This window comes from Anoplopoma fimbria, chromosome 13 (assembly GCF_027596085.1).
Source record: "Anoplopoma fimbria isolate UVic2021 breed Golden Eagle Sablefish chromosome 13, Afim_UVic_2022, whole genome shotgun sequence".
In the NCBI taxonomy this organism is placed as follows: domain Eukaryota; kingdom Metazoa; phylum Chordata; class Actinopteri; order Perciformes; family Anoplopomatidae; genus Anoplopoma; species Anoplopoma fimbria.
The window spans coordinates 2,765,460-2,779,457 of NC_072461.1; the positions used below are offsets into that span (position 1 = coordinate 2,765,460).

The 13,998-nt window shown below is 39.4% G+C and overlaps 5 protein-coding genes across 7 annotated transcripts in view; 3 read left to right on the forward strand and 2 right to left on the reverse strand.

Moving 5' to 3' along the window:
- The first annotated feature begins 292 nt into the window (after nucleotides 1-292).
- LOC129101600 (uncharacterized) lies at nucleotides 293-2,006 on the forward strand. Its single transcript, XM_054611477.1, has 6 exons — nucleotides 293-513; nucleotides 736-878; nucleotides 997-1,061; nucleotides 1,155-1,283; nucleotides 1,397-1,495; nucleotides 1,595-2,006. Exons 1-6 carry the CDS (start codon nucleotides 409-411, stop codon nucleotides 1,648-1,650), a joined length of 597 nt encoding a protein of 198 aa, XP_054467452.1. The 5' UTR covers nucleotides 293-408; the 3' UTR covers nucleotides 1,651-2,006.
- Nucleotides 2,007-3,826: 1,820 nt separating this feature from the next.
- LOC129101506 (uncharacterized) lies at nucleotides 3,827-6,314 on the forward strand. The gene is made up of 6 exons (XM_054611348.1): nucleotides 3,827-4,009; nucleotides 4,661-4,803; nucleotides 4,926-4,993; nucleotides 5,279-5,407; nucleotides 5,592-5,687; nucleotides 5,792-6,314. Exons 1-6 carry the CDS (start codon nucleotides 3,899-3,901, stop codon nucleotides 5,878-5,880), a joined length of 636 nt encoding a protein of 211 aa, XP_054467323.1. The 5' UTR covers nucleotides 3,827-3,898; the 3' UTR covers nucleotides 5,881-6,314.
- A 345-nt stretch (nucleotides 6,315-6,659) lies between these two features.
- Nucleotides 6,660-8,499, forward strand: LOC129101258 (uncharacterized). Of its 2 annotated transcripts, none has more exons than XM_054610995.1 (6): nucleotides 6,660-7,076; nucleotides 7,198-7,343; nucleotides 7,494-7,555; nucleotides 7,694-7,804; nucleotides 7,888-7,989; nucleotides 8,285-8,499. In XM_054610995.1, exons 1-6 carry the CDS (start codon nucleotides 6,966-6,968, stop codon nucleotides 8,317-8,319), a joined length of 567 nt encoding a protein of 188 aa, XP_054466970.1. In that variant the 5' UTR covers nucleotides 6,660-6,965; the 3' UTR covers nucleotides 8,320-8,499. The 2 variants fall into 2 exon arrangements, with proteins under 2 accessions (XP_054466970.1, XP_054466969.1); XM_054610994.1 differs by having other exon boundaries at nucleotides 7,476-7,555; nucleotides 8,285-8,368.
- Nucleotides 8,126-11,169, reverse strand: f2r (coagulation factor II (thrombin) receptor). The gene is made up of 2 exons (XM_054610993.1): nucleotides 11,027-11,169; nucleotides 8,126-10,091 (listed from the first exon to the last, which is right to left on the reverse strand). Exons 1-2 carry the CDS (start codon nucleotides 11,094-11,096, stop codon nucleotides 8,884-8,886), a joined length of 1,278 nt encoding a protein of 425 aa, XP_054466968.1. The 5' UTR covers nucleotides 11,097-11,169; the 3' UTR covers nucleotides 8,126-8,883.
- Nucleotides 11,170-11,414: 245 nt separating this feature from the next.
- Nucleotides 11,415-13,998, reverse strand: part of iqgap2 (IQ motif containing GTPase activating protein 2) — a 32,993-nt gene continuing 30,409 nt past the window's right edge. For both annotated transcript variants that reach the window (XM_054610339.1, XM_054610338.1), the window contains 4 exons: nucleotides 13,818-13,978; nucleotides 13,499-13,642; nucleotides 12,525-12,633; nucleotides 11,415-12,064 (listed from right to left, as the gene is read on the reverse strand). In XM_054610339.1, coding sequence (XP_054466314.1) covers nucleotides 11,951-12,064; nucleotides 12,525-12,633; nucleotides 13,499-13,642; nucleotides 13,818-13,978 — 528 coding nt within the window. In that variant the 3' untranslated portion in view covers nucleotides 11,415-11,950. The remainder of the gene's footprint in view (nucleotides 12,065-12,524; nucleotides 12,634-13,498; nucleotides 13,643-13,817; nucleotides 13,979-13,998) is intronic.

Sequence of the window (13,998 nt, forward strand, 5' to 3'; positions counted from 1 at the left end):
CACGAACAATGGTATATAACATATACATTTACCCCATCATCAGATTATGTAGATCTGTGCTGTTTGGGCAACAACCGAAATAATGAGTAGAATATTGTGAGTGTAACAAATAATGTATGGATTATCCTTTGTTTACTTGATTATGATTGTAAAGCGTACACCAAGGGCATCTGAGCAACTTAATATTGCATTTACTCTTTTGTCTCTTCAAAGGTGCATTTGGACTATGTATTACACAACCACACTGTTTATTGTTGTTGACTCCTCGAAAATACCTCCTCCCACATGCCCCCACACTGCCCATGTTTATGTAACTTCCCCTGGTCTTAAGGTTAGCCTCCCTGCAGGAACACAGTCTTCCTTTTTCTCGCTGCTGTCTCCAGTTGACTGTTATTTTGGCCTCTAATCATGCCTGTTCAGTTTTGTTTAGCTTTGCTGGCTCTCTCCTATCTGACTGCTGCATCTGATCCAGGCTGTGAAGAGCTGCTTAAACCTCTGGAGGATCGAAGCCAGGTACGTTGCCCTCAGCATTTACATCAAGCAGAGTCAAGTAATCAATGCTTTAAAAGGGTGGTTTTCTATGACTTAACCTAACCTAATTATAACTTACATTATAATTGTTTTTCCTTTTTTGTGATGTGTTCATGAAGCTTAAATACATTGGGTTTGAGAGCTCCAAAATCTCTTAATCAAGAGTTGTTCTTTGGGTAAAAATTTGTGCGCATCTGTGTCTAGGTGTCTGGGAGATGGATATTCCATGCTGGAACATCAAACAATGAAAAGCTCCTGAAGGCTCTTAGAACTATAAACAGCTCCTTGATCGAGCTCGCATCCCTACCTGATAGTGATGATATGACCCTTCGCTGGGGAGACAGAATGTAACTGTTTATCATCTTTTGAAAATGAATGTTAATACTTTTAATACAATCAGTGCAGAAGGCAGCTGGTTAGACTTACTCCTGTTTAATCTTTTTTATGTTTACCTCTCCTTACAAGCGGTGGCATATGTCATGCTGGAGGTGTTAATTTCACCTTCAGTCAAAACTCTACCAAGGTCACATGTAAGTAAATTATGAAATGTATTATCATATATGCTATACTCAACAGTTAGTAGAAATTGAACAATATTTTAATCTTGTGTTAATGTCTAACAGTGAACTTTAACGCCTCTGATCATGAGCATGTTGGGAAGCACCTGGTGAGCTGCCCCGACTGCCTCGTCTGGACAGACACCACAGTGTCTCATGGGGAAGCTACAACTGGCAAAACCCTCTACATCTTTAGTGAGTACACAGCTGTCTGTAACTGTCAGCTTTTCTGTAATGTGTTTAACTCAATAATTCATTTTTAAATTTGTTAACATTACCCCCCCACACACACACACACTACCCTGCAGCAAAGACTGGGAAATTGGATGACAGTCATCTGGAAGTTTTCAAGAAACAGGCTGCGTGCCTCAACTTCCCAGCAGAATTCCACTTTGGAGAATCCACGGGTAAGATGTTGAACAACCACTACACAGACAACACTAAGGAGTACTGTATGTATAATTTATTGAGGCACTTATCAACTTGATTCCCTCCTTCTGTTACAGACATTTGTCCTTTTGAGAATGAGGCTGCCACAGATGTAAAGGAGGGAGAACAATAGAGACCTGGAGTTACTTCATGAGCCAAATTTGATTCAAGTATGCTCTCTTAGATGTGTCTAAACTCCCTTTATCACTTGTTTGTATCACAGATCTCTTGATAGATGACAAGGGAACACCCTTTTTTCCATTCTGGGGAGTCCATGTCAGACAAGAGAGCGAGAGCTTTTTTAAGTTTGTCACTGCCTGAAAGCAAATAACTACTTAGCTTATTGAAGTTATTCATCATGCTAGATTGCTGTGTGAGAACTGAATAGACTGCATTTACATTGAATGTCATGAATCATAGATTATGATGGATACCACTTCCTTTTTCTTTCATGCATATAAACCTCAATAAAAAGAAACATGTTTGATGTGAAAGAGATTCTTTTATCTTGGAAGAAGAAATCAATCAATAAGGCCACTAGTCCATTTTCTATTGACCAATGCATTGGTCAAATACAAAGTAGGGCAAAGGTAAAACTTACCCTGCAACAATACTTACACATATGATATAATATAGCTCAGTATCATGGAAGTTTGTGAAATAGGGACGAAATTCAATCTATTGGTTTGTGTCCAGGGACACATATTGTCTATTTTTTTGTGTCGCTCAGCACGAAAATAATGCCAATGGAGAGTCAATAAGGAGCGGTATTCGTGGTGGAGACATACATGAAATGCATCCACATGACTAAGCAACAATCAGAGCAAGTGACGTACATAATCATTTTCCAAAAGCACTATTAAGGGCGGGTAGGAGGGGAGGTAGATGGGTCCAACAACCAAGACTGTCAACCAGGAGACCAGTGTTCCACACCTTTAACCTATGAGTTGGTTTTATTACCTCAAACTAACTGTTCGTGGTTTTGTTGCCTAAACCAAAGTCTAACCATGATGTTTTTCCTTAACTTAATAAAGTGGTTTTGTTGCCTAAACCTAAGTTGTCACAAAAAGAAAGTCGGTTACATAGTTGTGAGAAACCTTTGCAGTGCTTTTTCACAAGAGGAAGAGATAGATGGTCATAACATAATGAAATATACAGTACTGGATGTGTGTGTTACATAACCTCCCCTCACTGTATCGTTGAAGATTTAATGCAGATCTTTATCAAAGGGATAATAAAAAGCCCACATACCCAACACGTGAAACACCTTCCACATTGCTTTACAGAACTGTCCCTGTTTTACAGATCAAACCTTTTAAATACGGGGCCATGAAATGTAATTGGTGATTCATTACCTAATATTGACAACGTTATTCTGCCAAAAAACTCTAAACAAATTGTTGACAGTTCAAGGTTTTTTGTGTGTTGACCTCAGATAAGGATTTTTGTATATGGAGCTGTCCAGCTAATCAACATCTGGCAAATAGTTTGTTTGCTAAGCAACATATTATACAAGAGACAAGTTCCTGAATGGTTATAGTGTTTTAAAGGAAGCACATTAAGTATTTTTTGTTGAACTGTGACTTAAAACATTATATGTGAAGCATTTTTATCACCATAAGTAATGATTTCTTCAATATACCCAAAAGAAAACGACCAATCTCTGGACTGTGTTCCTGGAGAAAGGGAGCCGGTACATGTTACGTAAGCTCTCACATTTCCAGAGGAAACAAAAGGCTATTTGATGTCAAAGATTGCTGAGGACCATCTTGTGTGTTCAATGACTTAGCAAAAAAAGTCAGATCTAGAAGGTATTTATAATGTTTTCAAGCCATTGCTTTAGTAAGAGATGTGGACAGGGGAGAAGACGTTTGTGATTGAGTGTGTGTGTGTGTGTGTGTGTGTGTGTGTGTGTGTGTGTGTGTGTGTGTGTGTGTGTGTGTGTGTGTGTGTGTGTGTGTGTGTGTGTGTGTGTGTGTGTGTGTGTGTGTGTGAGCCTCTTTCTTTTTATTGTTTCTGCCTTTGTGCCTGTGTGTGACTCTGTGCAGGGGGTGTTCACATATTGAAAGATGCAGGGGTCTTGCTATTTAGACTCTGCCAGCTGGCTGTTATGTAATGGGAAAACTAGGACAAGCCCATGCTGAATAGATGTGAAAAGTGATGGTGTGTGTGTGTGTGTGTGTGTGTGTGTGTGTGTGTGTGTGTGTGTGTGTGTGTGTGTGTGTGTGTGTGTGTGTGTGTGTGTGTGTGTGTGTGTGTGTGTGTGTGTGTGTGTGTGTGTGTGGCCCAGCCCACTGTTACAGAACACTTCCCCTGGTTGTCTCTAGCTGGCAGGATCCCTGACACTAGTGTTGCTCTCTGGCTGCCTGCTGTCTTGAGCCATGGATGCACAGCTGGTCGTAGCTCTGCTGGCTCTCACCTCCCTGGGTGCTGCATCTGAACCGGACTGCAAAGAGTTGGTTAAGCCTCTGGTACTGGACAGCCACAGCCCTGTGAGTATAAGCAATCATTTGTTATGGGCTGGGGTCATATGTGAGGTGGCTTTGTAGCACAGCGCCGTGTGTTAATATGACTTGAATAGCTTTTGTTTTTGTGTTAAGATTAAAATGTGCTACATGGTGTTTAAAATGAACTAAGGCTCTTAACACAATTGGTCATTCATAGTATCACTCCGAACAATAAGTCTCTGCTCTCTATATATTATTTTTCTTTATCTTTTTACATTAGTAAAGCTCAAGTATATCTATATCAAGGCTATGTACACTCTTCATGGAAAAAGAACCGTGATATGATGTGCCTTTAGCAAAGAACTTTGGATGTTGAGTTGAAATTTTCAAATTTGATTAGATTGCAAATCTTAGCAGGTAACAAACCTGTATACAAATTGTATACAAATTGTATACAAATCTGTTCCTCAGCAGATCCAGTTGTCATGGGAGCAAACTTTGAATCTCAACAAAATGATCCCTCTCGAGATAAACTGGAATGATATCTCTATCTCTTTAAAAACTTTACTTTTATTTAACCCCTTCAAAAAGTATCCTATTCTATTGTAAAATAAAAATGATCACATTTTGACACAGATAAGCAGCCCAGTCATGTGATTGAGTTATGTGGATGTATTTCTTCTGTGTTTGTGACAGATCTATGGGAAGTGGGTGCTCCATGTAGGGTCGTGGGACCAGCCTGGCCTGAAGAACGACCTGGTGACGGTGAATGGCTCCTGGGTGGAACTGTCGGCTTCCTCAGACAGCGGAGTCATCTCCATCTACTGGTCCGACCGCCTGTAAGGACACTGCAGACATATTGTTATTTCCCCCAAATGCAAACAATAATGGTTAAGAGTGTATATTGAAAGGTAGATGTGGATTGTTACTCCTTTTTCTTGTTTTGTTTTTATTATTACAGAAATGGAGATAAATGCCTGCAGGGGTTAGCCAATGCCACCATCTCAGGGATGACCAGTCACACCACCTGTAACTATCTCTATCAATATGTTTCTGTTACACCCTGACTCATCAGTGCATGTTCTATGCTGTGTAATGTCATTTGGGTGATGCAGCATGCAGCCAAATAACATTACCGAGGTATAGGTGGATTTCGTAAGAATAATAATCACAAAAAATTCCACATTACATTATTTGTATATTTTATGTTTTGACAATTTTTTTGCTGCATGGAAATAAAAGACAACCTCATATTCAATATCTTGCATTTTGGTTACATAGATTTGGAAGCCTTGTTTTTCTAATGTGTCACAGTTAATATCAATGGTCACACTTCATATCATGATGGGAAGTACTATGAGACCTGCTCCGACTGCCTCCTGTCTGAAGACACCACCTTCCTCCCTGACGGAAAGTCAAAGGGCCGATACCTTTTCCTCTTTAGTAAGGCATTTTTTTCCCCCTTAAAAAAAACTGTTATAAATATATATATATAAATATATTTATGTATAAAAAATATTTTGATATTCTGACCATTTGTTTCTTATTTCTGTCCTCTTTCCCCGTCTTCTCTTTATTCCTACCACCTTACCCTCCCTGTTTTATTTCTCGGATTTCTCTTTTAAAGCACGCACCGGCAATTTGGAGCCATCTGAGTTAGAAACCTTCAAAAAGCAGGCAGAGTGTCTTGAATTTCTCCCAGAGTACCACTTTGGAGGAACAGGTAAGCTGTCATTTGAGCTCTGTATTTCATAGCAAATAAAATCATCAAAGCATGTTTTCTTCATGGTATCTTCTTCACCAATCAGTGATTTTCTCCTATTTCAGATCTGTGTCCAGATGACAGGGTCCCTGCTTCAGCTGCTCCCGAGAATACAGAGAATAATAAAACTGATGTTCAGCCTACTGCAAAGTAGGCTGAACATCAGTCACAGCAGTCATAGCCCTCTGAACAGCATGCACAAACCCGAACGCATCCAGCTTAACATGTACTTGATAGTGTTGTAATGTGATCTGCATGTGCTGTGGAATAACTTTTTATTAGACCTGTTACAGCTTGTTTCAGCAGCAGCATTGAGATCAAGGCCTGTCGGTGTCATGTCATGTTAGATCTGTGGATATGTGTAGGCTCATGACTGTGTGTCTCTACCTGCTAAGCTTTTTGACCTTTCAGAATTTAGTTTAAGAAATGTGACTATATGATATGAATAGGTAAGCAGATTCTGGCAGGCACGGTAATGGTTGAAAAATCCACGTAAATGCCTCGTTCAAATCAATTTAACAATCTGTAAATAGTTGAGTTACTATTTTCAACTGGTTGTGTGAAGTAAATAAAACACTTTTCTCTCTCCCTCTGTGTTGTGTTCTAGTCATTTATTTCTACGGTTATTCGGGAGAAGTCTTTGGATTCTGAGCTCCAATACTTCTTTGATTGTTTCCAAATACATTAGAAGATGCCAGACACTCTTCTAATCCATAGAATCAAGATTAAACGCACCATCAAAACTAAAACACCTCTTCTCAAATACACTGGCGTTCTCAGAAACTTCAACAAAGTCTGCTGCTGGGCAACTCCTCTGTTAGGGGTAGAAAGACGACGTTAAACTGTCGCCACTCAGACCCACAGAGAAATAACTCTCATTCAACTGAAGAAAAGACGCCTCGGGTCCTTTTTAAATGTCTCAACAGTCAGGGACAAGTCTTGGCGCTTTGCCTGAGTTCATTCAGGGGCAACGCTACGGGCAACAGAGGGCTGTTGAGCTGGCCATTCAATGCTGAACTAAATAAATCTGCATGGTTGTTACAAAACCTTCTCTGGTGCATCCGAGTTTGTAGAATCCCCCTCCCCCCCTTCATGAGCACTTGCACAATCCCTTTTTTTGTTTGAAAACCCACAGGGAAAATGAATCAGCGTTAGAGGTTTTCTGTTGCAGCTTCAGCAACATCCTCTGCAGTTCTGTTGACTCTCCCTCTTCCATCTCACCGTCTTCTCCGTCTGATCATGGCTCTGCCTGCTGTTGTAATTCTGTTGGCTCTCACTTCCCTCAGTGCTGCTTTTGCACCTGACTGTAAGGACCTGGTCAAACCTTTTATACCAGAGGACCCCAAACTGGTAGGTTTTCTCAATTTTATTTATGCCAAAGATATCTGATTTTATTTGAAAAAAATATCTCCAATAAGTACACTCAGACATTTTTAATATAGTTATATACATTGTGACTTTTTCTGTGAAGGTCTTTGGACCATGGGTGTATGTGATGGGAGCTGGTGACCCTAAGCCCTACCACAAAGCACTGGAGTCTCTGAAGAGCTCCTGGATAGAACTGTCCCCCACTTCTGACAGTCAAGTTGTGACATTGCGTTGGGGAGATCACTGCTTGTAAGTTTGGTGATTTAGTTCATTGAATATGTTGGGCAGAATCATCCTTAAATATAATTTGTAGCACAATATTCTTACCTTTTCAAACAGCGTGTTACATTTGTATCTTGTGAAAACAAAATTCTGTCACAGCATGTTCTCGTTTCTCAGTAATCGGTGTATCTCTGGGGAAGTAAATGCAACAGTCTCAGGCATTGCCACCACATTTCGTAGTAAGTAACATATGAGATGAAGCAGCTTATTTCTATGGCAGGATATTATCAGGATTCATAAGAGCATAGTGTATCCACCACAGCTATCTCCATAATATTCCATAATAATAAGTCGCTCTGTTGTCCACTTTTTTATAGAAAATCTTTCAGACCACAAAGGACATATTCTACAGACTTGCTCTGACTGCCTGCTGTGGACTGACACCTTTCGAAATGGGGACACCACCGGTAGATACATCCTGCAGTTCAGTAAGTTCCTCGTTGATTTAAACACAGTTGGTGTTGGAGTTTCAATTGTGGTAACTCCTTCTTAAATCTCTCCTTTCTATCAGCGAGAACTGGAAAAATAGATCCCAAAGATGTTGAAATTTTCCGGAAACAAGTTGGGTGTCTGAGCTTCCCAGAGAACTTTCATAGCTACGATGGTAAAACAGGTCAGTAAGTCTTCAGTAAACTTTGATGACTGTAACTAAAAACAAAGCTGTGCCTGTGGTTCTTAACTGGACACTGCAACTCACACACAACTTGCCACAAGATGGAGATGTTGTACTGTGAAATGCAATATTTAGATATGATTACACATTGGTTTTTTTATTCAGCAAACTTGAAGTGCATGAAGTACAATGCACATGGTGAGGAAATGGAAACGCTGCCAACATTCTCCATGATGCTGAGAAAATATTTGCTCTCTTCTCTTCTTAAAGTTTTTGTTTTTATGTTTTCTTTCAGAGCTCTGCCCCGATGACAAAGACAGTACAGAGTGAGCAGCAATAAAAAAGATGGAGAGATACAGCAACATAAGAATTAAGCAAAATATATATAATGTAGTGGTTTTGTTTTGATAGAATTTTATATGTTATGAATGCCAGTGCAGTTCAACTGATTAATTATTTTACATATATACATGAAAGAAAATTGTGGTGTCAAACCGCTGTTTTTGTCCTACAATAATGCAGTTACTACATAAATTGTAATGTTTTTTGATTAAAACTCTATTATTATTAACTATGTATATCCTATGATTCACGGAAAACAAGAATATAAAACAAACATATGAAAAAGAATGGCAGAACCTGTTGTGATATGCTCTGTGAAATTAACACTGCTATACTGTTGGATGTATTTTGTGATAGCAAAATAACAAAAAGCCAATTGGTTATCCTATAAGCTTATTTAAGTGGACATATATCCAGCACTACCAGGCACTGGACACAATCTTTTCATCAAACCAAAGCATTTTGATTGAGATACATTGACTAAATATATAATTATACTGTAAGTACAGCTTTGAAAAGTGTCTTAGAACAAGGAATTCCATGTCCATTTAGTTAAGCCACCAGCCTGCTGTAATGGCTCCCCAGGCCAGTTTGAATGCTCTCCATCTTGCACAAACTGGTGCTGTCTCTCCGCCCGCTGGTTCTCGTACTCTGTGTTCCTGAGCTGCTATTCGCTTGATCCAGTCGCCGGCATCTGAGCAGTTTTGCCACCTGCTTCTGGCACTGAGAGGAGGCAAAGTAATACAAGACTGGATCCAAACAGCAGCTGAGGCTTCCTACACACATAGAGAGCAGGTAGGCCTGGTAGGAGCTGTCGCTGGACTTGTGGGACAGCTGAACATAGTGAACCATCAGGATGATGTTGGTGGGGGCGAAGCAGACCACGAACACCACCAGCACGACGGCAACCATCACCACGGCTCGAGTCTTCCTGAAGCGGTTCTCGACATTGGCTTTTGCCAGAGCCTGAATAATACGGACATAACAAACGGCAGTTAAGACAAGAGGGATGAAGAAGAAGACGGAGGAGTAGATGGGGAAGAAGTAAAGGTAGTAAGCCTGTAGTTTTTCCACATCCTGCACATCATGGCAAGTGGTGATGCCCAGGTCTGACAAATAGATGGTTTGCCCAGAGATGAGGAGAGGGGATACTCCCCCGAGGGCCAGGAGCCACATGGCAGCACACACAGCTGTAGCGGTCTGAGGGCTGCGCCACGTCAGGGAGTTCAATGGGTAAACCACCGCCAGGAAACGGTCAACGCTGATACACGTAATGAGCAGGACTGAGCAATACATGTTGCAGTAGAAAGATGCTGTGACAACCCTGCACATGAAAGAGCCATATATCCAGTTGTTGCCATGGTAATGGTAGGCGATCTTGAAAGGAAGAAGCAGGCCGAACATTAGGTCAGCACAGGCCAGGTTGAGCATGTAAATCACCGCCGGTTTTCTGGGACGGGCGTGATGCATAAACATCACCATGGCAACAAGGTTGAGGGGCACACCGACGATGAAGACAAGGGTGTAAACGGTCGGGACAAAGCCTGTTGCCAGGCGACCCTGGAGGAAACCTTTAGTTTCCTCCGAGACAAAGTAGCGCCTCTGGGGATGGCGGTGTGGACTGTGTCTTTTCACCGGCTCCTGCTCAGACCCTGAGCCATCCATCAAACTGTCTAACGCAGCCAGGTCGATGTAGTCTACAGGCTCATCTGTGACTGTTTCAAAGTGACCAGAGAAAGTCCGTGGGAAGGGCGCTGATCCTTAAAAGAGACACAAGGAAACAGAGCAAAATCAGAAGTGTTCAGCAAACGTTCTTCCATCTGATGCATTCTTAGCACATTTGTCCATATGATTATCATATCCAGCACTCTGTTTACCACAGGTAAAGGGGTTAAGTTACCCGAAGTCACTTAACACTTATCTCTAGCGGTATTTAACCATGCAGATTAGTTTCTTTTTGTATTTCTTTGAATGTGAAAGGTTTCCTTTACTCTGGATAATCTGCAGTAGATATAGTAGACAATTCTAGGTTAATACAGAAATAAGTGAGAAACTGTGTTTTTTTGTAAATTGGGTAACATGTCTGCTAAAAGAATATTTTCATAACCTCTGACTTTTCACAAATATATGATGTAGCACTTCACATCTTTAACACGATATGATTAGCAGAGACATGGAATGGAGGTATTTTTGGTATCAATCATCATTATTTTAAAGAGAGAGATGCCCAAAAGATTTTTTAGTGACCCTTTCATAATCTATGAACTATTTACAGCAGTCCATGGCCTGCTGTGTCGACAACCAGACTCACCAATTTATAAATGTTTTAGGATTATCTGGCACATTATTTCAGTCTCAGTCACTAACTTGTCCATGCATGATGGAAAGGTGAAAGCAATGTCTTTCCTGCGTAAACAGCATTTACAATACGCGGGGCCACTGTAATTACTTCAGATGTACATGACAGAAGAAATGATGGGCAACAGTGTCATTTATACAAAGCAACTGTTTCAAACAAGTTTCCACATTTACTTTCAATCAGAGGGTTGACACAAATATACTAACATAAATGTTAACAGGTCTTGTATTTTTAAAACCCAGCAGAGTACAAGCCTGTAGTCATACACAATTACACATCATCAGTTATGAACTATCACAGAGTTCTACATAGTTTATAGTTTAGAAAGCTACTTACCATTTTGGGAGGTGAGTGCTGAGCTCTGGAGAGAAAACAATACCAACAACGCTACTGACAGGTGAACCATGGCTTCTCTGTAAATCCTCCAGAAATGTATTGTGTGGAATTATCGGTTTGCCTGAAGAGTTACTGAAGTGTTTTTCTGCCAGCATCCAACATGTTATTGCAGAGTGGAATATACTCCGCCTCCCTGCACATCACTGCTCATCTCCTCCCTATTACAGTGTAATAATGTGTACCAGTGTACCAGGTCTTCAGACGAAAACATTTGTCTTCAAAGATGTGAAAGGCTGACAGATAGTACAACTAAGAAGTAGTTTTTGATTGAAAAATTCAAAAGAAATAGTAATATTGATAATATGGCTGACACACAACAAACAACAAATAACTGTAGACATGTGTAATTTATTATGCACATTGTTTAAACATTATAAATCACTTATATACTGATCATACATATTTAAAATACATCAGTTGCAGCTTTTTAAATGTTTTAATAATTAAACATGTTTCTGGATTAAAAGGCACTGGTAAACTACAGTATTTCATATAGCCATGCAGGCTGACAGGTTCTCCCAAGCTCCATTTCTGAACTAATAGACAGCTGGTTCAACGTACAAGGTTACTAATAATGTGATTCCTAGCTTTTACATACAAAACATGAATATCATTACATTTTCATTCTTAAAATTACACAACATTTACAATTACCACATGGAAAATACAACGCGGATACATTTAGTTGAACAACATTTAATTTAGGTGTGATCCATCAAATTAAAATAAAATGACACAACGCTGTCCTGCACCATCTGAGGTTTGCTGACTAAATGCATTTTTTTCAACAAACTCAGTAGTCAGAAGGCACAATCTGTTTCCGTTTCCTCTCCTGTTGCTTTCTCCCACTTGTTCTTCACTGTTTCATTTTCCATAGAATTTTTTGTTTAGAAGAAAGATGAGTAAATTAACGTTGACTTTGGCTTTGTCAAACATCTTCATGACAGCCACGCCTTCGTACTGCAGCTGAAGGAGGTCCTTGACAAAAAGTACATATAGATGCAATTAGAAACAAACACACAAAACTATTTTCAACTTTTCATTCATAGATATGAGGTGCTAATTTGGCAGATTTATATATGGTGGTATATTAAATAATTGTAATTCCTTCCTGTAAAAGACGTTTTCAGTAAAGGTTTTACTAACACTTTGTGGCCTTGACTTTACAGCCTGGTCTACTCTACACACACACACCTCTATTCATAAACTATGTATATCTAATATTTGTTCATACAAAAATACATACAGAGAATAATTAACAACAAATGTTTCCACTACAGCAGTCTTTATTGGAAAACATTTGCTTCATTTCTGTGATATTTCCTGCTCGGAGTCCGATGAGAGGAAAAGGACATTTAACCATCTGTCATCAAGGTTTAGTGTTGACTAGCGAGCTGCTTCATTTCATGAATTTCTGACGCACTTGGGAAATGTTTACCTGGAAATGAAGCTGGACTTTTTCCATCTCAACTCCCATAAACTTTGCCTTCACCTCAAAATCACCAACTTCCTCAGTGGGCGAAATGTCAAACATGACATTTTTGAACCTGAAAGAAGAGAAAAAAGGCAATAACACAGGATTAATGACAAAGAATGAAACACAGCGCACAACAACAATAATCATTTTACATTATTTTTGTCCTATTATTGTAGAAATACTAAATTATAGTAGTACTTGAAGGAACTGTTCATATAAGTCAAAACATTTTAAATGTGCTAGGACTGGTTTGGTCTGTCTGTTTGTAGTAAATCATTTTTAAAATGTTTACAATTGAAGTCCCTTTTCTTTTTACATGGTATTCTATCATTTTATTTATATATTCTGGTATTCAGTTTAACATTTCAACTCAGAAGAACAATAAAGAGCATGGTAATGGTTTTGAGAAAAACTGATGAGGCCTGAAGACAGATGTTAACTCACTGAACAATACCTTCATTAACAAATCTGACAAGGTACATCCTATGTTTTGTTATCAGAAACCATTTCATAATCAATCTTTTTACTTTGAATAGATATATTTTCGTTTCTTAAAAAACTGATATATTCTCAAGATGGATACAGCTGAACTAATGGAAACAACAGATTTGTGTTTGTAAATAATACACAAAACATGTGAAAAATCTTTAGCCTTGCTAGCTTGTACCGGCTAGTAACTGGCTCTGCCTTAAGTGTGATATGGTATGTAGTTTCTTGTTGTTTTACTTTTTTAAGCAAAGTTGAAAGGTAATACAGGCAAATTTGATTTATAATCTACACTGCAATCAAAATGTCTCTACATGTCACAGCCTATCAACAGAAAACATCACTATAGGCGGTGTAAATGTTTCAAATCTGATCATTGGTAAAGGGCAACATTGAATTCTGTTCCCAGCTCTTTGATAGCAGTCAAAGTGTTGGACAGCTCAACTCACTGGTTTGTCTGAAGTCCTTCTATCTCCAGGATTACCCCTTTCTCATGCAGCCTTGCTGCAGTGTACTTAAGAGACTGTGGCTTCCACTTCTTACTGCCCTTATTTTCTCCTTTGCTGTCCAGTTTTATAGATTTGCGTGAATTCCTGGATCAACAAAACACAAACACACGAGTAAAAATCACAAGAAATCTTGTCGCATCCATACAACCATCCACGTAACACAAATGAAAAGATGCAAGAGTTTTATTTACACAGAAGAAATATGGTAAAAAACATTTCATCCACAAAAGGTTTAAGCAAAGCAAAAGGGACAACTCACTTGCGGTTGAGGTTATCCAGGCAGGTCTTGATGTACATATCATAATAGTTCATCTGGTCCTGGTAGAAGGCTGATTTTGAGTTGAGTGCTGTCAGCGTCTGCTGGAGCTTCACCAGCTCGGCCTTCCTTCTCTGTCTGTGGCGTCTTTGGTAGCGAATGTCCTGTGAATGCACTTAACAAA

What these genes read in the sequence shown, in the direction of transcription:
- LOC129101600 (XM_054611477.1), top strand. Translation starts at nt 409, where the DNA reads ATGCCTGTTCAGTTTTGTTTAGCTTTGCTGGCTCTCTCCTATCTGACT. An exon ending in CAAAACCCTCTACATCTTTA is followed by an intron (nt 1,284 to 1,396) that starts GTGAGTACACAG and finishes ACTACCCTGCAG; the next exon opens with CAAAGACTGGGAAATTGGAT. An exon ending in CCACTTTGGAGAATCCACGG is followed by an intron (nt 1,496 to 1,594) that starts GTAAGATGTTGA and finishes CTTCTGTTACAG; the next exon opens with ACATTTGTCCTTTTGAGAAT.
- LOC129101506 (XM_054611348.1), top strand. Translation starts at nt 3,899, where the DNA reads ATGGATGCACAGCTGGTCGTAGCTCTGCTGGCTCTCACCTCCCTGGGT. An exon ending in TACTGGACAGCCACAGCCCT is followed by an intron (nt 4,010 to 4,660) that starts GTGAGTATAAGC and finishes TGTTTGTGACAG; the next exon opens with ATCTATGGGAAGTGGGTGCT. An exon ending in GATGACCAGTCACACCACCT is followed by an intron (nt 4,994 to 5,278) that starts GTAACTATCTCT and finishes AATGTGTCACAG; the next exon opens with TTAATATCAATGGTCACACT.
- LOC129101258 (XM_054610994.1), top strand. Translation starts at nt 6,966, where the DNA reads ATGGCTCTGCCTGCTGTTGTAATTCTGTTGGCTCTCACTTCCCTCAGT. An exon ending in TACCAGAGGACCCCAAACTG is followed by an intron (nt 7,077 to 7,197) that starts GTAGGTTTTCTC and finishes TTTTCTGTGAAG; the next exon opens with GTCTTTGGACCATGGGTGTA. An exon ending in CATTGCCACCACATTTCGTA is followed by an intron (nt 7,556 to 7,693) that starts GTAAGTAACATA and finishes ACTTTTTTATAG; the next exon opens with AAAATCTTTCAGACCACAAA.
- f2r (XM_054610993.1), bottom strand. Translation starts at nt 11,096, where the DNA reads ATGGTTCACCTGTCAGTAGCGTTGTTGGTATTGTTTTCTCTCCAGAGC. An exon ending in AGCACTCACCTCCCAAAATG is followed by an intron (nt 10,092 to 11,026) that starts GTAAGTAGCTTT and finishes GTCTCTTTTAAG; the next exon opens with GATCAGCGCCCTTCCCACGG.